This window comes from Schistocerca serialis, chromosome 4 (assembly GCF_023864345.2).
Source record: "Schistocerca serialis cubense isolate TAMUIC-IGC-003099 chromosome 4, iqSchSeri2.2, whole genome shotgun sequence".
Lineage (NCBI taxonomy): Eukaryota > Metazoa > Arthropoda > Insecta > Orthoptera > Acrididae > Schistocerca > Schistocerca serialis.
This window is the reverse complement of record NC_064641.1, coordinates 19,214,438-19,241,001: the sequence shown is the minus strand read 5'-3', so window position 1 is coordinate 19,241,001 and position 26,564 is coordinate 19,214,438. Positions and strand designations below refer to the sequence as shown.

At 42.6% G+C, this 26,564-nt stretch overlaps 2 protein-coding genes across 2 annotated transcripts in view; one reads left to right on the top strand and one right to left on the bottom strand.

Annotated features, from left to right (window-relative positions):
• LOC126473676 (polyglutamylase complex subunit TTLL1-like) overlaps nucleotides 1–5,614 on the bottom strand; it is a 235,701-nt gene extending 230,087 nt beyond the window's left edge. The window contains exon 1 of the mRNA XM_050100912.1: nucleotides 5,550–5,614. Within this exon, the coding sequence (XP_049956869.1) occupies nucleotides 5,550–5,614 (65 nt within the window). The remainder of the gene's footprint in view (nucleotides 1–5,549) is intronic.
• Nucleotides 5,615–23,660: 18,046 nt separating this feature from the next.
• Nucleotides 23,661–26,564, top strand: part of LOC126474026 (uncharacterized protein CG13380) — a 98,346-nt gene continuing 95,442 nt past the window's right edge. The window contains exon 1 of the mRNA XM_050101433.1: nucleotides 23,661–23,745. Coding sequence (XP_049957390.1) covers nucleotides 23,671–23,745 — 75 coding nt within the window. The 5' untranslated portion in view covers nucleotides 23,661–23,670. The remainder of the gene's footprint in view (nucleotides 23,746–26,564) is intronic.

Genomic DNA, 26,564 nt, shown 5'->3' with positions numbered 1-26,564 from the left:
ATTGAAATAAGAACACCGTGAATTCATTGTCCCAGGAAGGGGAAACTTTATTGACACATTGCTGGGGTCAGATACATCACATGATCACACTGACAGAACCACAGGCACATAGACACAGGCAACAGAGCATGCACAATGTCGGCACTAGTACAGTGTATATCCACCTTTCGCAGCAATGCAGGCTGCTATTCTCCCATGGAGACGATCGTAGAGATGCTGGATGTAGTCCTGTGGAACGGCTTGCCATGCCATTTCCACCTGGCGCCTCAGTTGGACCAGCGTTCGTGCTGGACATGCAGACCGCGTGAGACGACGCTTCATCCAGTCCCAAACATGCTCAATGGGGGACAGATCCGGAGATCTTGCTGGCCAGGGTAGTTGACTTACACCTTCTAGAGCACGTTGGGTGGCACGGGATACATGCGGACGTGCATTGTCCTGTTGGAACAGCAAGTTCCCTTGCCGGTCTAGGAATGGTAGAACGATGGGTTCGATGACGGTTTGGATGTACCGTGCACTATTCAGTGTCCCCTCGACGATCACCAGTGGTGTACGGCCAGTGTAGGAGATCGCTCCCCACACCATGATGCCGGGTGTTGGCCCTGTGTGCCTCGGTCGTATGCAGTCCCGATTGTGGCGCTCACCTGCACGGCGCCAGACACGCATACGACCATCATTGGCACCAAGGCAGAAGCGACTCTCATCGCTGAAGACGACACGTCTCCATTCGTCCCTCCATTCACGCCTGTCGCGACACCACTGGAGGCGGGCTGCACGATGTTGGGGCGTGAGCGGAAGACGGCCTAACGGTGTGCGGGACCGTAGCCCAGCATCATGGAGACGGTTGCGAATGGTCCTCGCCGATACCCCAGGAGCAACAGTGTCCCTAATTTGCTGGGAAGTGGCGGTGCGGTCCCCTACGGCACTGCGTAGGATCCTACGGTCTTGGCGTGCATCCGTGCGTCGCTGCGGTCCGGTCCCAGGTCGACGGGCACGTGCACCTTCCGCCGACCACTGGCGACAACATCGATGTACTGTGGAGACCTCACGCCTCACGTGTTGAGCAATTCGGCGGTACGTCCACCCGGCCTCCCGCATGCCCACTATACGCCCTCGCTCAAAGTCCGTCAACTGCACATACGGTTCACGTCCACGCTGTCGCGGCATGCTACCAGTGTTAAAGACTGCGATGGAGCTCCGTATGCCACGGCAAACTGGCTGACACTGACGGCGGCGGTGCACAAATGCTGCGCAGCTAGCGCCATTCGACGGCCAACACCGCGGTTCCTGGTGTGTCCGCTGTGCCGTGCGTGTGATCATTGCTTGTACAGCCCTCTCACAGTGTCCGGAGCAAGTATGGGGGTCTGACACACCGGTGTCAATGTGTTCTTTTTTCCATTTCCAGGAGTGTAATTACCAATAGAGACTAACAGGGAATTTAGTTGGCAATGATATACGGATTTACTGTTTTTCGCTTTGTGTATCAAAAGCTGAACGACATTGCTTTGTTTCTTTGGATTTGTATTATTTATATTCTTCGTTAGAAAAAATGAATTTACTAAGTTTGCTTTGCGATTTTGCTGCCTATTCGTTACATTTTGATTTGAGTGCTGTAGGAATAAAAATAACTACAAAATGGTCGAGTCTCTCTGAATGAAACAGAATAGCTAAAAGACGTGAAGATATGAATATGCAATCTCGAGAATTCAACGAAAATCATGAGATGAGGCTTGCTGCGCCTCGAGAACAACAGACTTTAATTCACTCCTTGGAAACTCCTTCCAAAACCGAGGCGCAAAAACTCTGATCCAGAGGGTCATAAGCAACTCGCTTCTAAGAACCCTTCACTCACAGAAGCTTAAATTTAGTTCTCTCCAACGTAACATCACATAAGCGGAAATTTTGACGGGAAGTGGCGCAGTCCAGTGAGTTTTTATGCCCAGAATCCTGTTTATTCCTAACAATTAATCATTTCGCTTTCAGCGTGTGCAATTTCCGGGCAGCTTATGTTATGCCACGACTGTAAGCAAAGCGCAAGGCCAGGCGCTGCGAGTTGGGGGGGACTGAACCTCAGCGTCGGTCGCTTTTCGCACAGCCAGCTCTATGGGGCTCCCTCCCATGTCAATGAAGCAAATAAGCCCTGCGCTCATGTCCCCAATTAAACTACTCCAAACGTTGCATACAAAGAAGCCACATAAGTCAAATACAGGGCTATTACAAATGATTGAAGCGATTTCATAAATTCACTGTAGCTCCATTCACTGACATATGGTCACGACACACTACAGATACGTAGAAAAACTCATAAAGTTTTGTTCGGCTGAAGCCGCACTTCAGGTTTCTGCCGCCAGAGCGCTCGAGAGCGCAGTGAGACAAAATGGCGACAGGAGCCGAGAAAGCGTATGTCGTGCTTGAAATGCACTCACATCAGTCAGTCATAACAGTGCAACGACAGTTCAGGACGAAGTTCAACAAAGATCCACCAACTTCTAACTCCATTCGGCGATGGTATGCCCAGTTTAAAGCTTCTGGAGGCCTCTGTAAGGGGAAGTCAACGGGTCGGCCTGCAGTGAGCGAAGAAACGGTTGAATGCGTGCGGGCAAGTTTCACGCATAGTGATGTGAAAGATTCAGTGTTTAAACCTCCTCTACCAAGAAACGTGCCAGAACTGCGAGCTCGCATCAACAGTGCTTTCGAACTCATTGATGGGGACATGCTGCGCCGAGTGTGGGAGGAACTTGATTATCGGCTTGATGTCTGCCGAATCACTAAAGGGGCACATGTCGAACATTTGTGAATGCCTAAAAAAACTTTTTGAGTTTTTGTATGTGTGTGCAAAGCATTGTGAAAATATCTCAAATAATAAAGTTATTGTAGAGCTGTGAAATCGCTTCAATCATTTGTAATAACCCTGTATATATTCCACGCGTACGAAGTCCCGGGCAAACCCATAAACAAATACAGGAGCAACGCCGGCTTTCTCAGTAAATAAATGAAACTACTGCATCTGACACGATGGAAACATCGAGTCATATTCTTTTCATTCAGGTTTTAGATATAACAATGTCAACAGATCTAAGGCACCTAACACAACAGGCTGTACAATGTAACGTGGCAATGCACAAGTGTGAGGCAGAGAATTGAACCGGACCCTTATCCAATACGCGTCCCGGATGAACCACTGTACGTTTGGTACATCGATGAGCACGTGCGCTGTTTATGGACATATGACAGGTTTATATTCTCAGATTTAAATGCACAACCTACGAACTATTAAAACATGAATATGCTAAACTCAAAATTATCAGTTCGTGCAGATGTCTTCCACTTCCATCGTAGAGTAAACGACGAAGTGACGTCCGCAGCTCGTGGTCGTGCGGTAGCGTTCTCGCTTCCCGTTCCCGGGTTCGATTCCCGGCGGGGTCAGGGATTTTCTCTTCCTCGTGATGACTGGGTGTTGTGTGATGTCCTTAGGTTAGTTAGGTTTAAGTAGTTCTAAGTTTTAGGGGACTGATGACCATAGATGTTAAGTCCCATAGCGCTCAGAGCCATTTGAACCATTTTTGACGAAGTTACGGCAAGTGTAGCGTCCGGCCATAGAAATATACAAGTTTATAAATCTACAGTGGAAGATTACTGAACACGTGGCATAACTATTTGCTGTATTTGCTATTTATGGCGTTATTGCCTGGCCTAAATAAAAAGGCGATGACTCAAGCATGGTAAAAAACTAAACACTGCCCGAACAGGCCATGAAGGCTCAACGGTACCGACCGGCCGCCGTGTCATCCTCAGCCCTCAGGCGTCACTAGATGCAGAAATGGAGGGGCATGGGGTCAGCTCACCGCTTTCCCGGCCGTATGTATGTCAGCTTACGAGGCCGGAGCCGCTACTTCTCAATCAAGTAGCTCCTCATTTTGCCTCACGGGGGCTGAGTGCACCCCGCTTGCCAACAGCGCTCGGCAGACCGGATGGTCACCCATCCAAGTGCTATCCCAGCCCGACAGCGCTTAACTTTCATCATCTGACGGGAACCGCTGTTGCCACTGCGACACGGCCCTATGCAGTGAAGCATGGTATTACGTTAGAAGAGACCCAAATTCATTCTTATAACACTGTCTCATGTTTTGCTTCCTCTCCGCTTCGGCGCTGGCATTACAGAAAGTTGTCTGCCGTCTTGTCCACTTCTGTTGTTGAAATCAGTTGCGAGAACGATGGAGAGGTGTGATGAGAATGTAATGTTGCTGATACTAGAAGACAGAATAATAGGTGCTTCAGCGATCCGAGAGGTCCATAGCGCAAATGACGAAAGAGAAGAAACATGAAATTAAAATTCAACATATACGAAAGTCCTGGATACTCTCGTTGCTTACGTTTATGGCAGCTGTAGTTACAGAACTGATTTGTCACTATTATGTTATAGATTTTTTGTGGCAAAAAAGAGCAAGAATGAAGAAATACTGCGAAGCCATAAAAGGAAAATAAAATGTCATAAATTGTTTCACGTGGTCCTCAGATGATCAAATTCGAACAATAATAATAATAATAGTAATCACGCTATCTGCCCCCTAACAAACCATGGCGAAGATCTTAACCTGGTAGCCTACGTGAGAGGTCGTACGTAGGCCTACTGTATTTCACATTTCATTAATCATGTTTTATTGACATTATATTCCTTATACCTACTTACAAACTCCTTGAAGTGCTTTGCATATGTCACTGCGCACATTAGAAACTATCTGATATAAATAGCAGCTACTGAAATCCAAAACTATCAGTATCATAAGAGCTTCAAGGTGCGAATAACCAGAGTGTAAATTTCTTCAGGCTATGTTGGTCGTCAGTTACTAATTTTCTGCTTTGAAATTTTCTCCTCGGTTGTAATGAGAAGCCAATGAAAAGCCATAATGGACACACTGCAAAGGTTTGGGATAGTGCTAAGAAAAGATGAGGCGATTCATTGTTACGTGCACTTCTCCAAGCATTTCACGCTTTCGTACAAATTCAGACACCTAAATTTTTTCTTTTCCTACAACAGCTTGCTTTCTTCATCAAAACCATTGGCCTCGCCATGCAAAATAATTTGAATATGAAAGTTTTGCGTCGCGTCACAGCGTATAGTGTTGTGTCATGTGTTCCGATTATTGGCGCCAAAAAAAGTAACGCAACTTTCATGGGCTATGGTCGTACTTTCCTGTGTTAAGCATGTTCACAGATGCAACCGAATAGTAGAGTATTCCGGCGAATTGACTACGAATGCTAATTTGATCGTGTTATCTTCCATTCGCCCCGATATAAACCACACTTAAACGAGACAGAGGAGAAATTTTCCCTGTTCTGTAATTTAATAACAGTTTTCCTTTTAGTACGATGTTATCAGACGAGATCAATATTATTTCAGGATCCGAAATATTGCTAAAATACCGCATGACAGGTCAAAAACTAGGAAGCTAGGGATCTGAAACCAGCATAAATGAAACAATAATACGAACAGTCTGACTACATCGTCTGCACGCATGAACGCATATATCTGAAACATGCTTACACACCTGCCATAAATAATGCTGCTAGCGTTGGTTATCTTCCTGCCTTCCACGGCGGTGGTCGACCCCATACTTGTTGCTATGGCAACCAAACGAGCGCGCAGCCAGTGATGGATATCGAACTGCAACTGTCTGAGCGTGCCGGTCAAAGATACTCGTACTTCGTTTCTTGGCTGTTTACAACATGGCCGCCACGAAGTGTCAGTAGAACGCAACAGAATATAGTATTTATACGGGCAGTGGAACTTGCAGAATCGCGCGGAGCATGTTGGGTGCGGGGTAATACACTGAATACCTTAGTTTCTCACAAACGAGTGATCAATTGCTGGCGATATGGCCTACAATCGGTCCCTCGCTTCGTCCCCGCCATGTACAAGCGATTTATCGATATATTTTAACGTCTATTTCGAACGCCACTATGTCGTGAAGTTCTGCTATCTAAAACGAACTGCTGTGATTAAAAGTAGGGGCTGTTGATCTCCGTATGTCGACTAACACATGCAAAAAAATGGAACTGAAAGTTATTAAACTTGTTTTAAAACTCTTTTATTGTGAACTGTTGGCTATGTTACGGAACAGATCACATTTTTTATCGGCACCTTGTGTGTTGTGTATAAACTTCCAATCTGTATTTACAAATACACCTTGAAGTTATGAATTTCTTTTACATTCGTTACTCTTGTGGTTTAACGAAAAGTATTTACACAGTGGCTTTGAAATCTCGATCAGTAGAAACGCTATCAACAGCAGTACGTCGGTTTCAATATCTGTTGTTGTAATTGTTTCAGGGAGAGTTCGATTATACGAAACAGAGGAGTATAGCTGTAGAATGTTTTTAAACGGAAATATCTCCTTATTACTCACACTATTTACAAATTAAAAAGTTTATTAGAGCGCCCATTTGTTTCATAACTGACTCAAAGTCATCGGCTGGAGCTCAGTATATTTTTACTCTTACCATAGACTTTCCATGGATTCCTACTTCTACAGCACAAGCTTCAAACTGCTGCTTACTGCAAATTAAAGTAGTACTATGTTTTCAACAATAGCGTAAATTTCGCCGTCAACTTCACTTTTCAGATTGATTGCAGTTCATTCAGGAACTATACATTCTAACTCAAAGTCCTTACTCCACGTGGGTATAGCGGAACGATGCGAATCTACACAACCATGCATCAATTACACAAATACGAGGTAACCAGACTGCAATATGCCATAGGTGACCGACTGTCGTAAGTGGTTCGTCAGGTTTACTTGAGAATTAAGGGCTAAATCTTTAAATATGTGTAATTCATAAAATTTAGATAATTAATAGTGCCTCATCAATAAAGTAGGCATGGTTTGTTTAGACATGTCATCGCAGATGATACAATTACAAATGGGCTAAGGAGGTGCTCATTAAGTATAAACTTATATTAAAATCTGAAAGTGAGCCTAGTTTTCAGTCTAAAGCAAAAGAGATTTTTGCGACTTAATATCTGATTTAATGCGTTTCCAGCCAACGTTTACGATGCCGCTAGTGTCACAGATACGTACTGCAAATGCGACAGTGGACACTAAATGCGCCATCAAGTGTGGCCGAGCGGTTCTAGACGCTACAGTCTGGAACCGCGTGACCGCTGCGTCGCAGGTTCGAATCCTGCCTCGGGCATAGATGTGTGTGATGTCCTTAGGTTAGTTAGGTTTGAGTAGTTCTAAGTTCTAGGGGACTGATGACCTCAGATGTTAAGTCACATAGTGTTCAGAACCATTTTGAACACTAAATGCCACTTTTGAGAAAGATTATCTTCACTCCTAGGTGCTGCATATTAACAAGGTGTCAGTTAATGGATTTCGGAAAGTGGTTGTAATTTTTTTGTAGGATGTACACTAAACTTTTTCTAATGCACGATATAGCAACCAAGGAGTAAGGACTTTGAGTTAGAATGTATAGTTACTGAATGAATTCCAATCAATCTGAAAAACGAAGTTGACGGCGAAATTTACGCTGTTGTTGAAAACAGAGATACTCCTGTAATTTGCAGTGAGCAGCATTTTGAAGCTTGTGGTGTAGATGTACAAATCCATGGCAACAATTTGAAAGAACCAACAGTCTTGGTTGGACCGAAGTCTTGTTTTGCAACCAAGAATGTTTATTCTTTCATACGCTCTGTAAATGCAAAATAAAAAAAATATTTTTGGAGCTCTAAATTTTCTATTACCATCTGTAAGAAAAAATCCAGTAAAGGGATTGTAAATTTCTTGGTTTACGTAAAAAATGAGTTATTCTGATTGTGTGAGCGTCTTCCGCTAATATGTTGCAGTCTTGTGCTGATTGATAGTTTAGTGCTTCAGGTATTTTTACAGTCAGTGACGCAAAGTTTACAACCAGAAATAAATACACTTGGGGCATTAAAACTGCACATCAGGAATAGCAACTAACGAAATTTTCGTATTGTGCACATAGTGTATAGTAAAAAAGAAACACCGTCCGAACAGGCCTTAAAGGCCCAATGGTACCGACCGGCCGCCGTGTCAACCGCAGCTCTCAGGCATCACTGTATGTGGATATGGAGGGGCATGTGGTCAGCACACCGTTCTCCCGGCCGTTGTCAGTTTTCGTGACCGGTGCCTCTGCTTCTCAGTCAAGTAGCTCCTCAGTTGGCCCCATAAGGGCTGAGTGCGCCCCGCTTGCCAACAGCGCTCGACAGACCGGACGGTCACCCATCCAAGTGCTAGCCCAGCCCGACAGCGCTTAAGTTCGGTGATCTGATGGGAACCAGCGTTACCACTGCGGCAAGCCCGTTGACCACATAGAGCAGGGGCGGGCAGGAATCCTGCACATGTGCGGTGCGCTTGCACGCACAGGTGTTCCGCGTGTACACAGGGGCAAGCTGGCCACCCGCTTATCTCCCATCCCCACCATACCTTCTGTCCGCCCCTTCCTCTGCAATGCGTTTTGTTTCCTAGCTTGCTTTATTGAGTGAATGAATAAGGTTAGTAGGAGTGCTTGAAGGAAATCATGGTTTGATAGAGTACCTATTACCTACGATACGTTTTATTTAATTATCACAGGTGGCGTTTACAATACGTTTAATATCTGGAACAAAATTTCTACATACAGACAAACACAAACAGTTACGTAAATTTTCATCACTGATGTTTGCTCTTAACCGAGACTTATTAATTCAGCAAATGGTTTTCCAGCTCTCGTTATATTAAGCGCAGTCTTATAACTAGCACATACCGCTGGGCTATTGTTGTTGTCGTCCTGAAAACTTGAAAACAGTGCTCCATAAAATTTTCAATCAGTTAGATGAGAGACATGACGAGAGAAAGTCGCAGATCTCTCGTGACAACAGCAACTACGACAAATTCAAATGGCTCTGAGCACTATGGGACTTAACTGCTGTGGTCATCAGTCCCCAAGAACTTAGAACTATTTAAACCTAACTAACCTAAGGACATCACACACATCCATGCCCGAGGCGGGATTCGAACCTGCGACCATAGCGGTCGCGCGGTTCCAGACTGTAGTGCCTAGAACCGCTCGGCCACTCCGGCCAGCCAACTACGACAGATTCATCTGGTATCGTCAGATCGCTCTTCTTAAGCTCAGTCAATTCCCCATCCGTTCAGAATCCGACAATAAATTGTACTCGTCCTTGTGAAATTTATTATAATGGTCGTCAATACTAAACTTCCGTTGACCAGCGAGAATGCTGCCACATATTAAACATTTCGAATTTTCACGTTTTTGCACAAAGAAAAGATGATTCTCTCATTACTTTTTAAAAGATAGCAAACCTCTACTTCTCCGTTTCTTGAAATACAACGTTCACTACACAGTGCTCGCTTCGCATCAACGTCCGCGGCTTACAAGGGGAGGCCGCCAATTGTGAAATTCAGATTCGATTCATACTGCGCATAATAAAAGCTCATGGCCAGAGGTGTAATGTGGCAAAGCACCAAGATGCACTTCTCAGCCGTTGTCGAGAAAATCGACAGTTAAAAGAAACCGTTGAGGTGAAATACTCTCTGCGATTAATAATTCTACACAGCGTCGTGGCGCAGCGGTAAGCGCTCGGGTTCGTAATCCGAAGGTCGCCGGATCGAATCTCGCGCCGAGCAATTTTTTTTATTATTAGTTTTTTGTAATTCAAATATATATATATATATATATATATATATATATATATATATATATACTATTAATGAATTGCTTATGCATGTTGGTGAAGGCGGATCGCTCTCCAATTGTACCGCCTCCATTTCTCCGTTTGTTTAACATGGTGTACCAAAGCTCTCACGTCCGCACTGATTTTCGAGAATGTTATAAGTTGCGCTAGGGACCGTATCTACCTTCTTTCGAAGTTAGCAGGCAACTACGCTGTTATGCGGCGGCTCGTTTCGGCCCATTCAACATCTGTCATTCAAGTGTAACGAGCGAGTAACGGAGTTTATATTTCATACCTGCCACAGCAAATTTGTGTTCGTGCGGTCTCTATTCTAATTCGAACGTTTGACTTACGCTATACGTATTAGTTTCGGAATATCGTTTCTACGTCTTCCGTTAACTATACGTGGTTAACATTATGAAGACAATTAATAACATTTGTGAAATACAACTTTGTTTGCGGAAAACATAATGATGTTCGAAGTCGCCAGTTTTTCCACGACAAACGACTTTCAACAACTTATTATATGCATAATTGTTGCAACTGATTGCCGGGAATTATATATATATATATATATATATATATATATATATATATATGTGTGTGTGTGTGTGTGTGTGTGTGTGTGTGTATTTGAATTATGAAAAACAAATACTAAAAAAAAAAAGTTGCATAGGGCGAGATTCAATCCGGCGACTTTCGGATTACGAACCCGAGCGCTTACCGCTGCGCCACGACGCTGTGTAGAATTAGTAATCGCAGAGAGTATTTCACCACAACGGTTTCTTTTATCTGTCGATTTTCTCGACAACGGCTGAGAAGTGCATCTTGGTGCTTTGCCACATTACACCTCTGGCCATGAGCTTTTATTATGCGCAGTATGAATCGAATCTGAATTTCACAATTGGCGGCCTCCCCTTGTTAGCCTGGCACTACACTGCCGCCACCTGCCGGCTGCCGCCACAGCCCCGGTCGACGCCCGCACGCGAGCAGCACACGTGCAGCGCTGTGCGCTCACGAGCCGCGTGCAACGTTTGCCTGCGCCCCTGATATAGAGGATAATAGGAATGCATAATTCAATTTGTAGGTGATTTAAGAGTAAAGAGAGCGCGAAATTTATTATTCCACGCCTACACCTGTGGCATGAACATCGCACTGAGCTTCGATCGCCGGTACAGATATGTCGATCCAAGTCGCTTCAACTCTGCGCCACAGCTGATTAGTTGTAGCTGGTGGCAAGTGCTGGCGTGGCAGTCTATCAGCAACCCACGGCCAGATGTTTTCAGTGGGCGAGAGATCTGGAGGACAAACTGGCGAGGACAACAGTGCAACACCCTCTGTATCGGAGTCAGTGAGAACAAAACGGCCAGTGTGCAGCCTTGAGTTATCATGTTGAAGGATAACGTCATAGCAGTCAACTACAGGGCACAGATAACGAACGGCCTCAGCTAGTCAGAAATGTAACGGTAGGTGCAAAAACTATTGGATATGGAAACTATAAAGTACGATTAAAATTACTTGGTAGTTGACCTCTGTCTTTTGCCGCTACGGTTGCCAGCTACCGCTCGGTTAAACAACAAACACAGCGGGTCACTTCACAAGTGTTGTTGATGTGTAACGCGGAGCCATGTTGGAAATGACCTCCGCGAAGTATGTCGAAAATGCGAGATGCTCCGTCGACAGTCGATTTTAAGTGACTAGATTTCTGAACTGCGACGGACGACGCGTTTTGTAACCCTGAATTTAAACTCTTGTCCTAAGCTAACCACGGCCTCGTGATGAGCAGTTTATTCGAGAAAACTGCGGACAACAATCTGCGACAGATCTAAAGTCACGATCGCTTTGTGCACAGCTATTAAGGGGACTACACCCTGCCTATCTGACCCATGCTAATTTAGGAAAGTATTTGACACATTTCTGAAAAAAAAAACTATTTGATGCAGGACCTTAATATTTTTACTGTTACGTTACATGATGCTAATAGAGTCAACTGTATTAAACTCTACTTTATCAATTTTATAGTTCTTAAGAAATACTTTTTTTAAATTTATTAACAAAAAATATTAAGTTTTTCTGCAGAAAATATTTTTTGTGAACTTCCTAATAGGGGAATATTAATGAATGTAGTACCAGAGGTGGCTTTTTATGTTATGCAGAGTCTCTGAAAATTTCATTCAGTTATCTATGATAGTTTCTGATATAATGGGGCATATGTACTGGTAATTTTGGTTTGCAGGAAATTGACTTTGAAGAAAAAACTTTTGAAATTTGTTGCTTACAGTTAATTAAAACTGTGTTGCTGCATATGATGGCACTTCTTTGGCCTCTAACAGGTCTTCCAGCTTCTTTTTCCCCTTCCTGGATGTTTATCTTGCTTTCTTGGCCATATTAGATACAGACCTGTCTGCATCGGCTATCCTCATTTTATCGCAATGTTTCAGCCCAGTGATCATATTTTCACCAGGATTAATTCCCAGCTTTTTCACTAGCAAACACTTTCCAATCTTACCACAATTGAATGTAATAACAGCAACATGAACTCCTAGTTTCATTGTATGCATGCCTACAAATACAGTTTTAGGAAGGTGGTTCCAAATTTGCTCTTGAAACATTCATTTCGGTTCTGTGTCTGTCCATCTCCTTAGAAGGTCAAGATGAGCCAAGTCTCTGAAAACAGGTTTAATTGCTGTAATAACGGCAGCAGGAAGAGAATGCTGGTGAGAATAAGATTCTCCAGTTGCCTGAGCCCTATTGTATTTAGACCACGAGCTTTCTCCTGATGGACACAATCCATGACATGGCTTATCATCAGTAAAGGACTTACGGAAGAATATGGCCCAAACATCTCTCTTCATTGCCTCCAGATTTTCTTTATTTCTCCTAATTGCCTGCCCATAGTATACCTGCAAGTTTTCTATAACTACTCGCAATCACACTTGAACAAAACTAACCACGTGTTTGAAAGCGTGTTGTTTACAAACAGCAGAAACAAAGGAATACAGACCGTTGCATTCTAAGGATAGCCAACACACTAGGGAGTAAAAAAAATTCACAACGCGCAATGTAGGGGATATAAAGATCTAAAATATATGTAGGAAAGTGGGTAACAAAAGTGGGCGTGGCACATAAACACACGTGGTAGGAAAATGCGCTTTAACTGCTCGAAAAAAAATTTTTTCAGCAAAGTCCTTTTCAGAATACTTAAAAAACATTAATCTATCGAAATATGAAGAAAACCCAAAATCGAGTTCTTTCGACCTGAACCACGGTGTGGTACTCTTAAAGCTAACCTCTACAAACAAGCTCAAGGCAGAATAAATTCAGTTTCAGCGCTAAAAGCAAACTGTAACAACTAGCTGTCATTGCTTATCTGAAACTATCCTCACCCTGGCTGCACGAGATGCCACGTTGCCAACCGATGAGCACTCCTTGTTAGCACTTGGCTGCAGATTATGGGCAACGCAAGCAGATTCCAGAATGGCAGGATGAGAAATAAGAGCAAATAAAAAAACTCAATAGATGATGAAAATTATGCTTCAAAAATAGAAATAAAAAAATTACATTTAAACCGATTAATTGAATACAAATAATCAGACTCTTATGATTAGATTAGAAATTTAAAAAAATTTCGCTGTATTTGACGGGGTTCGAACCTACTGCGTTCTATACGTCAGTTTATACGCTAACCGTTACGCTATGCCACAACTCTGGGGAAAATAGTTATAGCTGTAGTACCCCAGTTGCAGCGATTAATTGCAGCCTACAAAAATTCGGCTTCGCGCAATGTCAGGCACACTGGACTCGCATTCGAGAGGATGAGGGTTCAAACCCGCGTCCGGCCATCCTGATTTAGGTTTTCTTCGATTTCCCCAGATCGCTTCAGGCAGATGCCGGGATGGTTTCTCTGAAAGGGCAAGAGCGACTTCCTTTCTCATACTTTCCTAATCCAATGGGACAGATGACCTCGCTCTTTGGTCCTCCCCCCAAATCAGCCGATGACCAACCAACAAACCAATGTCGTGCGTAGCTTATCTAACGTAAGCCGATCTCTGTGATTATGATAATCGTTTACGTAACGCTGAATCGCGTCTTGAGCGGAAGTATCCCGTAGTATTTGATTAGTGCTGTGTTTGAAACATGTGTGTGTCATTAGTATCGTCTCTGTGTGTGTTGTTTTTGGTATCGCTATCACGTGTGATGAAATACCAAATAAAGGTGCCAGCCCCTTGTTCCGGGATCCAAACATCAAGAAACAAAACTGGCCAACGAATTCGAACTGAACTGAACAATTGTTGTGGCAGTCTGGCAACGGCAAACAGTTCGGGCGTGACGTTGATCGTTCTGATCGGAAGAAATCAGCTCCAACGCGTGAATTGCCAATTATCGAGTAATTTCAATCGGACTGTTCTTTGTACAGGTGATCATTTTATGTACCGAATGGCATACCTTACCATCACGCAAAGTGGTAATTTACGTTCTCCTTCGGGGATCCACATATGGGTACGTCCATTGTGATGCTCCATGTAGAACCAGGATTCGTCTGAAAAGACTACGTGGTGCCACTTCAGTGTTGTGTCCAGCGTTGTTGGATGCTTCATTGCCGGCGCACCTCTCTGTTGCCGCGACACGGGAAGCCACAACAATAGTCGCCCCGCTGAGCGTCTGTGCTGCTCCAGACGTACGCTATATGATCAAAAGTATCCGGACACCTGGCTGAAAATGACGTACAATTTCGTGGCGCCCTCCATCGGTAATGCTGGAATTCAGTATGGTGTTGGCTCACCCTCAGTCCTAATGACAGCTTCCACTCTCGCAGGCGTACGTTCAATCAGGTGCTGGAAGGTTTCTTGGGAATGGCAGCCCTTTCTTCACGCGATGCTGCACTGAGGAGAGGTATCGATGTCGGTCGGTGAGGCCTGGCACGAAATCACATGTTAGTGGCGGCCTTATTTACAATTCTAAGCTAAATGTTTGAATTTTTTTCATGGAAAGGTTCAACTACCTTTCCCCAAACTAAACTTTAACCTAAGACATGATGGTAAATTTCAAAAGGAAAACTACTCCAGGAAGTAACCAATCTTCCATCGCTATTCACGGCTGTGCAAGTAGGCCTTTGGATTCTGGAGAGCTTAGAACATCATGTATGGAAGAGCCGCAGCTTCCTACAACTTCTGCAAAGATGAGACCCAAGAAAAAACTCCTGCTGGGGACTGTGAACATCAACACACTTATGTAAGTTGGAAAACTAAAACCCAAACGGACATTCTCAATCAACGCAACATACTTATATTAACACTTCAAGAAGCGAGTTATCTGGATGAAAATGCATTTGAGTTAGGTGGATACAGGATCTACAAAGGAAAACTAGCCATTAAAAATTCCAATAATACGACTATATTAGGGACAGCATTTATGGTCAAACAGCAACTTACGGAATCAATAACTAATTTTAGCTTCCCATCAGAACGAATTTCATTTCTGACGTTCAAGTCAGGCAATAAACGTTACACCATTATAAATGTACATGCACCTTTCAACCAACAAAACAGAACAAATGCTGATAAACTGGAAGATTTTTGGGAAATGCTAGAACACGAAACATCCAAATAACCAAAAGAACATACCAAAATTTTAGTGGCGACTTTAATGCACAAGTTGGCAAAGATATAAAATTTAAATCAGTAGTTGGAGATTATCCAGCACATGAAACAACCAACAAAAATGGGGAAAGACTCATAGGTTTTTGTAAACAATTTAACCTAAAACTAATGTCGACATTTTTTAGAAAACTTGCAAGAAATCAAGGCATGGTTGATCTACAGACAACACGAGCCGTGTACCTCCTTCCTGGTGGAATGACTGGAACTGATCGGCTGTCGGACCCCCCCCCCCCCCCCCCCCCGTCTAATAGGCGCTGCTCATGCATGGTTGTTTACATCTTTCGATGGATTTAGTGACATTTCTGAACACTCAAAGGTACTGTGTCTGTAATACAATATCCACAGTCAACGTCTGTCTTCAGGAGTTCTGGGAACCGGGGTGATGCAAAACTTTTTTTTTTATATGTGTAGATAAATAAGAAAACTTATACAGGGCTATTACAAATGATTGAAGCGATTTCATAAATTCACTGTAGCTCCATTCATTGACATATGGTCACGACACACTACAGATACGTAGAAAAACTCATAAAGTTTTGTTCGGCTGAAGCCGCACCTCAGGTTTCTGCCGCCAGAGCGCTCGAGAGCGCAGTGAGACAAAATGGCGACAGGAGCCGAGAAAGCGTATGTCGTGCTTGAAATGCACTCACATCAGTCAGTCATAACAGTGCAACGACACTTCAGGACGAAGTTCAACAAAGATCCACCAACTGCTAACTCCATTCGGCGATGGTATGCGCAGTTTAAAGCTTCTGCATGCCTCTGTAAGGGGAAATCAACGGGTCGGCCTGCAGTGAGCGAAGAAACGGTTGAACGCGTGCGGGCAAGTTTCACGCGTAGCCCGTGGAAGTCGACGAATAAAGCAAGCAGGGAGCTAAACGTACCACAGCCGACGGTTTGGAAAATCTTACGGGAAATGCTAAAGCAGAAGCCTTATCGTTTACAATTGCTACAAGCCCTGACACCCGATGACAAAGTCAAACGCTTTGAATTTTCGGTGCGGTTGCAACAGCTCATGGAAGAGAATGCGTTCAGTGCGAAACTTGTTTTCAGTGATGAAGCAACATTTTTTCTTAATGGTGAAGTGAACAGACACAATGCGCGAATCTGGGCGGTAGAGAATACTCACGCATTCGTGCAGCAAATTCGCAATTCACCAAAAGCTAATGTGTTTTGTGCAATCTCACGGTTTAAAGTTTACGGCCCCTTTTTCTTCTGCGAAAAAACGTTACAGGACACGTGTATCTGGACATGCTGGAAAATTGGCTCATGCCACAACTGGAGACCGACAGCGCCGACTTCATCTTTCAACAGGATGGTGCTCCACCGCACTTCCATAATGATGTTCGGCATTTCTTAAACACGAGATTGGAAAACCGATGGATCGGTCGTGGTGGAGATCATGATCAGCAGTTCATGTCATGGCCTCCACGCTCTCCCGACTTAACCCCATGTGATTCCTTTCTGTGGGGATATGTGAAAGATTCAGTGTTTAAACCTCCTCTACCAAGAAACGTGCCAGAACTGCGAGCTCGCATCAACGATGCTTTCGAACTCATTGATGGGGACATGCTGCGCCGAGTGTGGGAGGAACTTGATTATCGGCTTGATGTCTGCCGAATCACTAAAGGGGCACATATCGAACATTTGTGAATGCCTAAAAAAACTTTTTGGGTTTTTGTATGTGTGTGCAAAGCATTGTGAAAATATCTCAAATAATAAAGTTATTGTAGAGTTGTGAAATCGCTTCAATCATTTGTAATGACCCTGTAGTAGTGAAATGTCTTAGCCAAAGACTGAAGGATTGTTTCTAGGATTGATCTTTCTTTCTGCAGTGGAGTGTACATTGTTTTGAAACTTCCTGGTAGATTAAAACTGTGTGCCGGACCGGTACTCGAACCTGGGACTCTTACCTTCGATGGACAATGGCCTTACCCAATGGGAGAGGTTCTGGTGGGGGCAAAAGCTGGAAAGCCGGTCGAGGGTCGTGCCTCGAGGACTCGGTCATCAGGAACTGAGTTTATGTAGCTAGGGCAGTTGTACGGACAACAAAATAAATTAACAAAATGAGAAAAAATGGTCTTGAGTGTTTTCGGTAAAATAAAAAGCGTTTAAACGTATTCTTCTGACATTCTTGGTAACACAACTTCATAACTGAATCGATAATTTGGAAAAGGAATCAATCCACTTTTTTTCAAATTACCTTTACGGGAGAGAAGTTATCTTTATATCTGTAGTCATCGTTTGGTATAACATGGGGTCATGTCTCATCAACTCTTTGGAAGGGGATTGAGAGAGAGAAGTGGTCCCGTCCATACAAACAGGCATACAGGGATTTGTTCCAATACAAACGAAAAAACTAGACGATGAAAAGAAAATTGTACAATACATACATCACGAGCAGAAACCATTTTATAACAATATCTGATAGTGGCCAGCGACGATGGACAAGGTAAAGATGAAGCATGCCTAGCATTATCTGCTTTGCTGTATTTTGCTTGTCGTTTTTGAGTTTATTTGGAATAAACCCCTATGTTCATAACACACTCCTCTATTGCTATAGTGAATATGAGTAATATAAACTTGCATAACACATTCCTTCCGCTGCAAACGTCATCAGATTCCAAAGTTGATGGTTATAGTATTTTGTAATGGTGTATACTGTTTCACCCTGGGGCCGGCTGCTACATGTCAACTCCACGACACCACGCTTCAACCTGTTATGTATCCTGGAACGTGGCACCTTTTCCAACTCACCGATTCAACTATAAATGAAAAGCACAGTATTGTGAATCTTCTCACTATTAACTTACTTCATTAACCTCTTTTCGGCTAACAGGCCGTCATCAGAATTAAACTGACTGTTTTAACATGTTGGAAGCCCTGGAAATCCATAAACATTTGGTCTATAGTCGTGATTTAATATGACATGACCAAACACAGGTCAATACCCCCCTTCTTTTAAACTTAATTTAATCCTCACGTTTCTCTAGTTCTTTGCACAGTGTCTGTTCCATTCTATTCCTCAATTTTTTCCTGTATTTATTTATTATATGGCGAGTGACTCTATACTCCATATATTCTGTTGTTTTATAATACGTAAATCTTCCCTATAGTAAAAGAAATTCTTTAGAGCGCTGATGTATAATGTAGCGTATGTACGAGGGTTGGTTTTTTAAGTAAGGGCCGTTTTTATTTTTAAAAAAAGATACAAATATTTTTGTAAAAAAACTTTTATTTTCTGATTCTACACACTTTTACCTATTTTTCTACATTGTTGCCTTGTTTATTTAAGCACTTGTCATACCGTAAAACTAAGTTTTTAATTCCCTCTTCAAAGAATTCGGCCGCCTGCTCAGACTGCCAAGAGTTCACGGCCGCCAAGATGGTGTTTCAGGTACCGGAAAAGGTGAAAATCGCTAGGAGCAAGGTCGGGGCTGTATGGTGCACGGTCCAAAACTTCCCAGCCAAAAGAATCAATCAAATCCCGAGTCTTTTGAGAGGTGTGAGGCCTAGCATTATCGTGCAGAAGCAAAACTCCTTTTGTCAGCATGCCGCGCCTTTTGTTTTGAATTGCTCTGCAGAGCTTCTTTAGAGTTGCACAGTAGGCATCAGAGTTGATTGTCGTTCCTCGTGGCATAAAGTCCGCTAGCAAAACACGGCGCCGGTCCCAGAACACAGTTGCCATAATCTTGCGCTTTGACAGCGTCTGTTTGGCTTTGACCTTGACGGGTGAGGTTGTGTGTCGCCATTCCATCGATTGTCGCTCGCTTTCGGGAGTGATATGGGATACCCATGTTTCATCTCCAGTGACAATTTGACTCAACATGTCATCCCCTTCTTCCTCGTAACAAATCAAAAAGTCCAATGAAGTGGCAAATCTCTTCCCTTTGTGGTCCTCTGTGAGGAGTCTGGGTACCCACCGAGAACACAGTTTCTTAAAGTTTAGGTTTTCAGACACAATTTTGTACAAAACTGATCTTGAAACTTGTGGAAATTCCAAAGAAAGAGTGGAAATTGTGAATCTTCTGTCCTCACGAATCTTTGTTTCGACTGCAGCCACCAAATCATCAGTGATGACAGAGGGCCGGCCTGAGCGTTCTTCGTCATGGACTTTTGACGGCCATTTTTAAACTCTCTAACCCATTGACGCACTTTACCTTCACTCATTGCATTCGAGCCATAAACTTCTGTTAACTGACGATGAATTTCTGCAGCTGATAGGCTTCTCGCGGTCAAAAAACGTATCACTGACCGTACCTCACGCGCGGCGGGCGATTCAATAATCGTAAACATTGTAAAGTAGCACAGCGATGCGTACACGTCAGCTGCAGAGCTGCAACTTGCATCAGTGTGAACGGGAAGGATGCCGGCAAGTGGCGCGGTGGCTTGTTGCGGCGTCCGCGCGAACTACGGGACTATACGCGCGAACGGCCCTTACTTAAAAAACAACCCTCGTATTTCTTGTTACAAATGTCAATTTTATGGGTTAGATAGAGCAGCAATCAGTCGTAGAATTAAGTTGCTTTAATTTGACATTTATAGTGACAACGCAGATCAGATTTCGACCTGTGTCAGGTCATTATCAATGCAGTGCGAAATGGTAGCAGTTGTTCGTGCTCAAATGAATGCTTACACAGTTCAACCATCACTGTAATGGTTGAACTGTGTAAGCATTCATTTGAGCACGAACAACTGCTACAATTTCGCACTGCATTGATAATGACCTGACACAGGTCTAAATCTGATCTGCGTTGTGACTATAAATGTCAAATTAAAGCAACTTAATTCTACGACTGATTGCTGCTCTATCTAACCCAATACAACCACAGTCGTTGCGTACACCCACCCCATAGAGGGCAACCTGATGTCAATTTTATCTTAAACTCTGTTTCTGCATTGTCTTCGGTACGTAATACTTCTTCAAGATGTTCTTCTGTGTCATTGTCTTGTATTAATTATATTTTATTTAGAATATTAATTTAATTTAAACTGTTGCTTTACCTTATGTACATCCTCTTCTCTTTTGCGACTAATTCTTCGCTGGTGTTGAGCTTCTCCCTTTCACCTTATCTTCATTTACACACACACACACAGAGGATACATTGTGTCAGCACCGCTTATCTGTTAGTTATGTGGAAGCTCAGCAACGTCAAATTATTTTTGACAAAGTCGTCATAAAACAACAGGCAGTGGTTGACCTGATAAACATCCAGTAGGTGTTGCGTGGAATCACATAACTCCTCCCTTCCACCTCATCTTCGCTTACGTACAGCCAGACACAGACACAAACACACTCTTTAGTGTTTTTCTGATTAATTCCCATTGTACTTACTTACTGTTTAACATTTTCAATTACATTACTACTGCACTATCAAAGATTATATTTACACATTATTTGCATGTCACTCTGTACGTTAACATCTTTTGCAATGTGGTTCATCAGCACTCAACCTTTTTAAGGGCGACAGTCACTTAAAGTTTGATGAAAGCGTTGTAAGACGGAAACTGGTAAATGCAATGATACAGAGCTGTACAGCATCCACAATATTGCGCTTTTCATTTATGATTAAATATAGAAAGTTTACAATCTCTCGTTGTGACTTACGACAGTGTGTCCCGGACTTTCAACGCGAATGTTTGAGGAGTGCATCTTGGGTATTAGGAGCCTGCTAGGAGATGCAGGAATACAAATAAGTAGAGCAGGAAGCAGATCGAAGTGAAAGACGTAATTACGATTGTAATGAAAATCAAACGAACGCGATTGCTACATTTGTTGAAAAAATTTTTGTTACCTTACATAATCATGAATATTTTCTTAGATTACCAGTTTCAGCTACCTCGTGATGACCATTTCATATAATTTAAAAACATAAACGTGACTGTGGTTGGAAAAAAAGATTGTTGTGTTGTTGTGGTCTTCAGTCCTGAGACTGGTTTGATGCAGCTCTCCATGCTGCTCTATCCTATGCAAGCCTCTTCATCTCCTAGTACCTACTGCAACCTACATCCTTCTGAATCTGCTTAGTGTATTCATCTCTTGGTCTCCCTCTACGGTTTTTACCCTCCACGCTACCCTCCAGTACTAAATTGGTGATCCCTTGATGCCTCAGAACATGTCCTACCAACAGGTCACTTCTTCTTGTCAAGTTGTGCCACAAGCTCCTCTTCTCCCCAATTCTCTTCAATACCTCCTCATTAGTTATGTGATCTACCCATCGAATCTTCAGCGTTCTTCTGTAGCACCACATTTCTAAAGCTTCTACTCTCTTCTTGACCAAACTATTTATCGTCCATGTTTTACTTCCATACATGGCTACACTCCATACAAATAGTTTCAGAAACGACTTCCTGACACTTAAATCTGTACTCGATGTTAACAAATTCTCTTATTCAGAAACGCTTTCCTTGCCATTGCCAGTCTACATTTTACATCCTCTCTACTTCGACCATCATCAATTATTTTGGTCCCCAAATAGCAAAACTCATTTACTACTTTAAGTGTCTCATTTCCTAATCTAATCCCCTCAGCATCACCCGACTTAATTCGACTACATTCCATTATCTTCGTTTTGATTTTGTTGATGTTCATCTTATATCCTCCTTTCAAGACACTATCCATTCCGTTCAACTACTCTTGCAAGTCCTCTGCTGTCTCTGACAGAATTACAATGTCATCGGCGAACCTCAAACTTTTTATTTCTTCTCCATAGATTTTAATACCTACTCCGAATTTTTGTTTTGTTTCCTTCACTGCTTGCTCAATATACAGATTGAATAACATTGGGGAGAGGCTACAACCCTGTCTCACTCCCTTCCCAACCACTGCTTCCCCTTGATGTCCCTCGACTCTTATAACTGCCATCTGGTTTCTGTACAAATTGTAAATAGCCTTTCGCTCCCTGTATTTTACCCCTGCCACCTTCAGAATTCGAAAGAGAGTATTCCAGTCAACATTGTCAAAAGCTTTCTCTAAGTCTACAAACGCTAGAAACGTAGGTTTGCCTTTCCTTAATGCAGCTTCTACGATAAGTCGTAGGGTCAGTATTGCCTCACGTGTTCTAATATTTCTACGGAATCCAAACTGATCTTCCCCGAGGTCGGCTTCTACCAGTTTTTCCATTCGTCTGTAAAGAATTCGCGTTAGAGTTGCATCCGTGACTTATTAAACTGATTGTTCTGTAATTTTAACATCTGTCAACACCTGCTTTCTTTGGGATTGGAATTATTATGTTTTTCTTGAAGTCTGAGGGTATTTCGCCTGTCTCATACATCTTGCTCACTAGATGGTAGAGTTTTGTCAGGACTGGCTCTCTCATGGCCGTCAGTAGTTCTAATGGAATGTTGTCTACTCCCGGGGCCTTGTTTCGACTCAGGTCTTTCAGTGCTCTGTCAAACTCTTCACGCAGTATCATGTCTCCCATTTCATCTTCATCTACATCCTCTTCCATTTCCATAATATTGTCCTCAAGAACATCGCCCCTGTATATAACCCTCTATATACTCCTTCCACCTTTCTGCTTTCCCTTCTTTGCTTAGAACTGGGTTTCCATCTGAGCTCTTGATATTCATGCAAGTGGTTCTCTTCTTTCCAAAGGTCTCTTTAATTTTCCTGTTGGCAGTATCTATCTTACCCCTACTGAGATAAGCCTCTACATCCTTACATTTGTCCTCTAGCCATGCCTGCTTAGCCATTTTTGCACTTCCTGTCGATCTCATTTTTGAGACGTTTGTATTCCTTTTTGCCTGCTTCATTTACTGCATTTTTATATTTTCTCCTTTCATCAATTAAATTCAGTATTTCTTCTGTTGCCCAAGGATTTCTACTAGCCCTCGTCTTTTTACCTACTTGATCCTCTGCTGCCTTCACTACTTCATCTCTCAAAGCTATCCATTTTTGTTATCAGACATAATCACGAATATTTTCTTAGATTACCAGTTTCATCTACCTCGTGATGACCATTTCAGGCAATTTAAAAACATGAACGTGACTGTGGTTGGAAACAGAAATTATTTTTTAAAAAATGGTAGAGGTGACCTGATGGTCAGTGGATAGACGAGATCAGAGATCACTCAGGAGTGGGTAGAACTGTACAGCGCAGTGTGGTGTACTTCAGATAGCCAGCGCAGGCGATGCTTCCTATAGTTCGGACTCCTACAGCGGCGTAATCGTGTAGTGGCTCGTAAAGAACTGCCGAGATTGCGCGATCAGCTCGTGTTGCACACGGAGGAGCCTTGGCGGAGCATCGACTTCCCGAGCTGCACTGACTCACCCGCCGCTTCCGCAGTGCTGCATCGGCATCAGCGATAATGTTGCGCAGTTGGCAGCGCAGCGTGAAAACCGACGCTCGCTCGTGGAGCCATGTCGCCGCGAATTCTTCTCGGGTAAGTACTGCTGGGCTTCCACAACGCGCATCCTTGCTGTTGTGATTAGTTTTATAAACAAAACACTTCATCGCTTCTGTTTTGTTTCACAGCAATATTTATTTTGTCACGACGAGTTGCGCCATGTTTAAGTGTCCGTCTGTTGCCACAACACTAGGATCGCGGATTAATTCAAACTCTGTACACTTTCAATATTACTTAGGACAACATAATGTGCATGGAGTAAGGCATATTACTTAGTCGATTTCGAAAAAATCGAAAGAGAAGTTTTATACGTCATTGATGTACCCTGGCGTTGGAACCCTTACAGTACGAAAGGCGGCGCTCCTGTGGTAGCTCCGTAGCGGCTGGATCGAACCCCGCTAAGGTTCTTTTTTTAATTTTTATTTCAACAATAGTCATGTTATTTCATACATACTACATCTGAAAGGTACTATGATGAAGAGGCATCTGTATTTGCATGAACTTTTATTGAATTTCCCTTTTTATTTCGTTGTTTCCAAATTTTTATTATGACGTCCGCAGCTCGTGTTCTTGCGGTAGCGTTCTCGCTTCCCACGCACGGGGTCCCGGGTTCGATCCCCGCTTTTATTATGACAACAAATATTTATAATTATCGACAAATAAACGACCAAATGCATGATGTTTTCTTGAAAACGTAAACCTTTCGTGGTTTGTAAAATCCCTTATATCTGCGATCAATTAAGGTATCGAGAACAGCTTTGCCCCCGAACGCAACGACCTGCGGACACAGTTTTCAAGCACCAGGGCCAGGTCTGGAAAGCCCAAGTCAAACATCGATAAATTAAGGTCTAAATAACTTTATTCAATAATACGAAGAGTTACAATATTCCAGAATATTAGGGTAGTGTGCGATTAATCGACGGGCGTACTTTCGACATTACAAGTTGCAGGATGACATTTTTCATACAGACATGAAAAACACAAATTAAAATGGCATCAAACGAATGCAGTTTGCCCGCATGCAAAAGGAATTTTCAGAGTTTCTAAGGAAACAGCACAGCTCGCTGACATTTTGAAAAACTTCTCTTTCTTTCGAGACTTGTATGCAAACCAAGCGTTTCGCATCACTTTCGAAAATATCGATACCGAAACTTTGCAGTGTAGGACTGAATGTATTTTAACAGCAGTTTGACGAGAAACAATTTCTCGTTCGTTGTCAACCAAATATGAATAAGTTTGAAGGTTCCTGATAAAAAAGTTTATACAAACACACGTGTCTTTTCATCGTATTACCTTTCAAATGTAATATGTACGAAATAATGTGACTGGTTCAAAAAATATAAATAAAAAAAGATGAACCTAACTCGTTCCAGCGACCCGCCGATTTTGGAGTTTGAACGTTGACCACATGACCGCCTACCATGACATCACTGATGCGTAAAACTTCTCTTGCGTTTTCCACGAAATCGCCAAAGTAGAACGCCGTATTACTTGCACATTATGTTGTCCTAATGGACCACTAAAAGTCTACCAAGTTCGAAGCAAATCCCTGATCCGAACGTAGTGGCCTCCTCTTGTGAGTTGTCTATCTATGAGCATGACAATAATATGCAAAAGGTAACCCTTAACTGGTGTTCTGCAAAATATTATTTATTTGTTCGCGTTTCAACTTCTAAAGGTTATTTATTGTCAGGTGATATCTGAAAACCATAACCGTCGATAAAACGACGTGCAACTTACACAGATATTACTAATACAGACGATCCATAAAATGATAAGGGACATAGTGTTTACGAAAGAACGTACTATTTTTTATGTTACACCGAGATCGTTACACTCAACAAAATATGAAAAATAAAGTTTTTTATGGTGCGTGGAAATCGTTGCTTTTAACAAAGACAGTTGATTCCACTACTGCAAGCGAACATTTTTAAAACTTAAACTCAGTTTAACTGAGAGAAAAATGGGACTTCATCATTGAAAACTAAGCTGGCATTTTGTGTTACACGTTTATTGATTTCCAGTAATGTCTACTTTATACTTTTCTTAATAGTATGCAGGACATTGCAATCTACATTGTGTGGGTGGTTTTCTGTCAAAATATGTTCCCCCCAAGGTTGAATCTGTCTTACTAGCATCCAGCTTCTTTCATGCTGCCACAGCTGTTTCTGACTGACCAACCTACACGCAGGTGATTTTATACATGCTTCTCTGCGCCAAAGATTTCTCTTTGATGTTACTATTCTATAATCATTTAGCCATACTGATGTTATTGTAAAAAAAATCTGCAGATGAGAGTTAGCCTTTTTTGCAAGGCTGTCTGTAATTTTGCGAACATATTGGGTACTGCAGCAGTTTGATGGGTTACCGTTGGACAGCGTAGAGACGTGTTGTAATTTTATGTGGTTTTTTTCGTAGAATATTCTTAACCAGGTCGAAGATGTAATCATTAGTGAATGTGGTATGTTTGATAGTCTGTAATTCGGTTTGAAAGCCATATCCAGATGGGGCTGATATGAGCCGATGCCCAATGGAATGGAAAACGAGTAAAATTATACCGCTTGTGTCTCGCACCTACAGACCTGCGTTTCACAATGCCAAAAGCACAGCTGAACTATTATTCAATAATAAAGACAAAGTGACGTGCAAAAAATCGCCTGCAAGCACTGTGGAAAAGTATATGTTGCTCATTAAGGCAGAACAGTGGAAATTGTAACATCGGAAGACGAGAAAAGTTAAAGGCTAGGAAACACACATTCAATCTGGTATATGTTGCTCATTAATGCAGAACGGTGGCAATTGTGATATCGGAAAACGAGAAAAGTTAAAGGCTATGAACCACACATTTAATCTTT